The 7,249-nt window shown below is 37.9% G+C and overlaps 1 protein-coding gene across 1 annotated transcript in view; it reads right to left on the minus strand.

Annotated features, from left to right (window-relative positions):
• Positions 1-33: 33 nt before the first annotated feature.
• The window catches only part of LOC108622121 (uncharacterized), a 13,312-nt gene continuing 6,096 nt past the window's right edge, over positions 34-7,249 (minus strand). Inside the window, exon 4 of the mRNA XM_018019802.2 lies at positions 34-379. Coding sequence (XP_017875291.1) covers positions 239-379 — 141 coding nt within the window. The 3' untranslated portion in view covers positions 34-238. The remainder of the gene's footprint in view (positions 380-7,249) is intronic.

The raw sequence follows: 7,249 nt of genomic DNA on the forward strand, positions 1-7,249 counted from the left end.
CTGATCTGAAAAATGAGGGTTTTAGTTGTGCTCCAAAACTAGAAAATGGTCAAGAATCATATGAAAATTGACACGAAATCATTATTAAAATTACCCAAGTATTGTCATATTTTTATATTTGTTATTTATCAAGCAAGTAGTGTTTGACTGACATAATTGGCTGAGAACTATCTTCATCGACATGATACAGAAAAAAGAATTTGAGGAGCGATAAAAACATGAAACTAAAAATGTTTTATTAATTTCCGCAACGGTCGCGAGGATTTGCAAGTTTCATTAAAACACTGGCGTATGTACTTACATCGACTAGTATCTGCAGCGCTTCCACATACGACCGCTCTGTATCGTATAATTCGACGACTACGTGGGTCCTGGTATCCTGAAAAGAAAGCAGGTTTACATAACTTTATAAATATTCACAAATTATATTAGAAGTACTTCTGAATTTATTTAAACAATTATGTGTTGAGGAACACACGTGCCGTCGTGGAGATATTTATATTTGATTTTACCAGAGTAAATATTTTATACGTCAGTCAGTACTAAGTAAACTTCATTTGAAATTCAAATAAGAGTTGGTTTGAAATAAAATTCTGATTTATGTACTCATAGTTACATGACCTAATAAGAATATACATTCAACAGAGTTTATATTCCTTCCTTTGAATGCACGAACTAATGATAAGTAACATTCTCGTTATTATATTTACATAATTATGGACAGGTATCAAATCTACTCAATAACATTTCATCAATGAAAATCTATAAGCTGATTTATACATTCAAATATATCTAATTCTCTCTGATGACTACTACTCATTAAATCGTTATTATCATTCAATTAAATTCATGTTAACTCCATTGTTCTCTCGAGCGTTGATCAATCAATTAGCTGTTCGAAAAACAACAGAGTATCACGTTGATTCCATTGTTTCGTGATGCAGATCACACGTGTATCGCATGAGCACGTGTGACCACTCACGTGCTATCCCGACACGGTCACGGTACTAACTGTGAGAAGAATCGTTTCCCATTACGTAACACTTAAGACACAGCGAATGATAATACTAAATTGCTTCCCAAAGACGATTGCGATTAATTCGCACAAAAGCGATTTCATATAAACGAAAACATTTATACTATATACAGATTTGATTCATAGAATTATATCGATCAGAAAGATTTCGTTTCTTCTCATGTTCCCTCTCTAAACTGCGCAATTTCAACATTCTACACCCGATCCGTTAGTACAATATTTAACGCAATCTCCAGACAGACGAAGGACGTGACGGACGATGCGGAAAAAATAAATTTTAAACCATGCATTAACAAATATACCCGATGATTTTTGCATTCGCATGAAATAATCGATCCATACGTAAAATCATATCCGTGGGTCACACGCAAAGAATATTCGTCTCTATGACCATTTCTCACAGTTCAAATTTAAGCATGAAAAGGAAAGCTACCCACGCGGTCTGTGCTGACACGCTCGTTATTTTCGCTGTCCACCGATGGCTGGCTGACGAGCTTGCGATCAGCGTTCATCGTCATCCTCTTCTAACGCCTGTGCCGGATCTTCGCGTTACGGTTCAAACTCTCTAAACGCATATCAATCGGGCTCACCGCATTCGAGTCCCATCACGATCACGTTTATAACACTTGTCCCAACACGTTTGATTGATTACCGAAACTTTTTCGATTGACAGATTCGGCGACCCGAGAGATCATCCGAACCATGCTCCCCTTCACTCTATTCGCAAAATAGTCATTTGTACCTGTCAGTGTCTTTGATGTAGCAAAATCAGAGGAGATTATTGTGACCTATTTTGTAATCTGTTCTGTAATATATTCATATAGGAATAAAACTTGAAAGGATTTATAGTATTGAGGTAATGGCATCGAAGAAATTTTCTCCTCAACCAGCTCGGGATCAAGTAGAGAATATTATGAACTTATGAAATATTGGGTAGTTATCAGTAAAGACCATAACACTCTCACGTAAAGATAATCCTACTGCAATCAAACTTTCGTTATTCTTTAAGCTACCTGCACAGAAAACTGTCCGTGAGATACGTTTACTTAGCAACCATGCCTTACTAAAAATATCGTGAATCATGTAAAAGTTATATCCGGTTGCAAACGCGAAAGAGTTGCAATATCGGAAAAAGCTAACGACGTGAGAAGAGAAGGTTTACTTCGATCAGAAATTCTCCCTTATCAGCCACAGGCATAGTTCGTTTTAATCCAGCCTCGTTATTATCGCATCAACATTTTCGTAACACGCTAACTGGTATTATTACTAAAATTTTATCAGTTACGAGAGAAATTGCTTGAAGTACAAAATTAAATTACTAATTAATTTTAAAAAAGCATCTGTCAAAGCGGTCAGATGTTTGATGAAATTTGTAAAGCGCTTCATCTTATAAAAATTTTAATAAACAAGAAGCTTATATGTTCCTCAGATTATTCACTATATTACTTATTTTCCTTTCTATGTTGCATAGAATTACACATAATGCATATATGTTGTTTAATCATCGATCATTTCAGCATTAAAGTTGAGAAACCATTCTGTAATTTCCGAACAATTATCGACAGACTTAAATTAGAACGAAAATGACTGAAGTAATGTCAATATTTTTGCAACGAATAAAGGGAGCAACGTTTATGTGAATTCGGTTATGATGCGAACGTGTTTCACCGCGAGTATCCGGTCGAACGAGCGAGATCGCGAACAAAAGCCCGGCCCCGTTGTTTGCACGAGCATCTAGCCCCTGAATGATTCAGCAGTGCCACTTTAAAAGCTCGGACCGTATGTCCGGCAAGTTTTGGCGTTTTCATGCAGAGCTTTCACACTTCGGGTTGGATGATCATACGTCGAACACGTCGTGCATGCACCACCGTTCTTCCATGCCGTGTTATATTTAGCGAGCTGACTCAGGGCCCCCTCGTGAGCTTGCAAACTCCCCTTTTTCGTCTCTTTCACGCTCACGCGTTCGTCCTTCTTTTTCCCATCATGAAACTTGCCATTCTGCACAATTACCAAACCGATTACATTCGAGCGTACTCTAGGAGCTGACTCTTTACTGACCGAAAGCTGGATCAAGAATTTTAAGTACTTTGCAACTAACAGCTAATCGTGAGATAATACCATTCGTTATAATTGATTAGAATCGAAATTATAATTCACACAATAACCGTTTATATAATAGTATTATCAATGATATTAATCATCATGTGGCCACTACTCGTAAATTTTCAACAAATATCTGATCAACCGGCTGTTTTCTTATTGCGATGTTGTTACATACGATAAACAATATGGAGGAGCTCTGAAAGAAATCTACGTACATATTTTCCTATAAAATTGAATCAATAATAGAGACGCGACGATGTGAAAACACATTGTCTAATGTTGATGCAAGGTTACGTCTACTTAATGCAAGATCTGTACGCAAGAGCAAATACGCATTTTCTCGATGAAATTTAACAGTTGCGATAACGTTTATTCTCTTATTTATCAACGTTCCTTACCATCCTCGTTACTATCTCCAATAATAAAACTCAATCAATTAATACAAATAATTATTCACATCAGCAAAAGAACTGTTTTTCATGTGTGTAATTTATAGAAGAATATGTAGAACGACTGACTTTTTCATCTCAAGGAATGAGACTTTTTGTATCTGACGCGCTTTATTTGTTCCATTAATTACATCTTCCCAGAAGAACAGCTTAAACCTAATTGTAAAAAGGTCTCCTAAGAAACCCGGAGGCTGTGCAAGTACACTCTTTGACCTTTTCATTTTACTTTGCATGCTATCGCGTTGTCGGCTCGGTGTTTGTTCAGCATTATCGTAAATCGTAAAAAGAGTGATTAAAAAATTTATTCATGGAATAAAAGAAGTGAAAAAGGGAGACAAGTAAAAGAGGGAGCATCAGCTATATTTTCTAAGCAGCATCGGATATTTCTACATGTCTACGAATATTTAACGTTTTCAGTTACGAGAAATGCTGACTGAATTTATGCGATAATGAGAGTTTTAGTATTCCAAAGGAATTGCACGATAATCCTGTCAAAGCAACGTAAAGTCAAAGGTCAACCCCTGATCTTTGCCAAGTATTAGGATTACCATGAGTGCGTGTATTATTCCTGCTAATTCTAATCCCAATTATGGGAGATTTTTCTGTCTAACACTGGAAATAGTGCATTGAATTTCTTGGAACATTAAAAGATATTATAACGTCTTTCATCTATCGTATATCTTATGTAATTATTACGAAAAACGTTGGGATTGACAATCGTTGACATAATAAACATCTGACATTCCTGCGAACATGATTGATACGCTTATTTTCACCGTTCTTTAGATCGCGAAGCAGCATGTAAGTAGTACACAACGATCCGAGAATAAATAGAAGGCAGCCGAGCTTACGTGATGCACTAGAAAATGTGCAGTTACTCTACTCTCGTAACAGTAGCTCTGACTGCAACATGCAACACAATCTGAAACCCTTGGAATCCTCTAATCATCGACAATAATTATTAAGCTAACTCACCCCTGAAGAATTCATTTCCAAACACTAATCTATATACTACTGCTCTAACTCTATCCTCTCTCATTAGCCATGTCACTAGATAGTTCAGTGCAAATGTACCAAGAAGACTATCTATGAGTCAAAGTAAATCAACTGTCAATCTCGTGAGTAAACTCTACAATCCTAAGCATCACCGGTAACGTCTAATCATCAGACATGATCGCACTAGTCTAACAAGCAGCTCCTGCCGATTAGCATTCTCGATGCGATACTTAAGACTCACACGTGATACAGGACGATCTAACGAGGACCGGATCAGCCTGACCACGAGGACACTGCTACGGAACCTCTCACGATTATGATCACGTTTAATACGATTACGAGGTATGTATATATGTGCTTTTAAAATATATTTTAATTGTCCATTTAGTCGCGTCGCCTACACTGTCACTGGGCCGATCCCGATCGAAAGTTGTCACACGTGATTACAGGACGAAGATACCGTGCCATTTAAACGCAAACTCCCAAATAGAATTCTAAGCTATCGGAGCTTTCTCGCAGTGCGGCAGCGAGACACGGCGTTACGCCTGAAACTGGCGACCCGTCGCACAACCACGGGCAGGCTGATCGATGCCCAAGAGAATAAGCGACCGCTCGTCGGAGCAAGAGAGGCAGACGTTTCGCTTCGAGAACGCCGGCGCGCGCTCTCACGTGGATTACACGCGCGCACCGTGTATCCTGACCCATCCTCCTGTTCGAGGAGCTTTTACCGCGCGCGCCAAGCGACCTTGTCCCAGGAAGTCACAAGCGCACGCGGCGCCGCCGTCGACCTTGTTGTTGCACCGCCGCCAAACAGCTTACCACCCAGTAGTTCAATATCGCGCCCTAACAATTACGTTTCCGTGAACCGAAAAAGTCCCATCCTCGACCTTCTGACCCTGCGCTTTTCGGTTCTGTTGTTACGCAGCTTTTCAAACGAAACCTATGATCGTGCTCATACGCGCCTCACGTGTTTACGCTTTTGTTTTATCGCGTGGATGGAGACAGAATGACAGAATGACGAGTGTACAGGAAAGAGTGGAGAGTGAAATTCACTGGCCTTGATAAGTTTACTCGGCGATCATACGAAAATATAATTTTACCAACAGAATATTTATGCTTTCCTCTGTGGTTTGTTTTTCATGTTTTTCACTCAGCGTTGACAAATCTTGCGTAGATTGCGAGGTCGAAATTACACGGTCTCTGGTTAGATATAAAAAACTGATATTCCATCTGGTCAAGGTAGTGTGTATGTCTACATACATAATTTCCAATCTTCGCCAGTAGCAAAATATTTTTATTAAATATCGTTCATTTTATGAATATACGACATTAGACGCATTGTGCTAATCTTTTTAACATTTCCAAAATTTCTATGTACACCTGAAGACGTACCGAGCAAAAGAAGTCATACAAATACTGATTAGCAGAAATACATAAAATTTNTACATTTGAGGCTTGTATTTCCTCAAGTCAGTTGTTTCTTCCAACTTCGCGCATGCACACCAAATACCAGAAAGTTTTCTTTGGATTACTGTTAATTACCACAAGAGTACATGCAAATTTTAAGTCACTATAATTTTTCAAAAAACCCGTGAATTTATTTAAAATTTTAGTATATAGTAAATTTAAAGTATATAGCCTATATCTTTAATCTACACAATTATAGTTAAAATAGCTGAGAATTCCATTTCATCAGCACATGCATTCGAGAAATCGTTCCTTGCTCACGCATTTGCCGCAATATACATATTTATACGTGTAACTGATACATTTTTTAATGTCTCGTTTTCTGTATGTTGAAGCCAGTCCGTGGCAGCATTTCAGGCTCGCAATTTTGAGATATTTTATTCGCATTTGGCTTCTCGTTCACGTTCTCATTACAGCTCGGTTTTCATGCACACAGACCGTCCATATTGCCGTTTACTCGTGAATATGAACTTTGGAACTTGCTTTCTGCGAATATTATTACCGTACGCGTTGAAACCGCAGGCTTGGAAACCAAAGTTGCGTAACACTTATTTGCCCATAAAATTCATAATAGAGAGCTCAATAATCGACTTATCCAATTTATCTTTCCATCATTAATCTGAGTACGTCCATATTTTTAAATCAAACACACATTTAATACAATACGTGTATTTTTTATGAGGAAAAACGAAAGAATGATTTTGGAATTTTCGTTGACGCTTTTATGTCTTGGCAATTTTTCATTTCGGGTGGAAGAGGGAGAAGTAAAAAAATAAGTTTTCAGCAAACAAGCGAGATGATAAAAGTAGAGAATCGCTATAAATTATTCAAGAATCTACGTCGTTTCCGACGTCACGTTCGCTGCCTACGTCACTACGTTTTGGCATTGTGAATCTCGCGATTCATTCATGAAATCTTAGAAAACTACCCAGCATCATCGGTTTAAAACGAATGACATCAGAAGACAGACAAAGAAGCTACTGAAATCCTTATTTATCTGAACGATTGCTATTTTCATCCACAAGTTTAGTTCACATGTTCTCCTAGCGATCTTTCCGTTGCTAAAAATTCTATACGTTCTCAGATAATAATGAAACAGTTAGGTGCAAAACTGGACACACGCTATTCACAATTGAATAATTTTGATAAAATCCGACCTAACGACCAGACTTTTTCTTACAAGTCAGGTGGATTAGTT

This window comes from Ceratina calcarata, unplaced genomic scaffold, assembly GCF_001652005.2.
Source record: "Ceratina calcarata isolate Rehan_Ccalc_2016 unplaced genomic scaffold, ASM165200v1 scaffold206.2, whole genome shotgun sequence".
Classification (NCBI taxonomy): domain Eukaryota; kingdom Metazoa; phylum Arthropoda; class Insecta; order Hymenoptera; family Apidae; genus Ceratina; species Ceratina calcarata.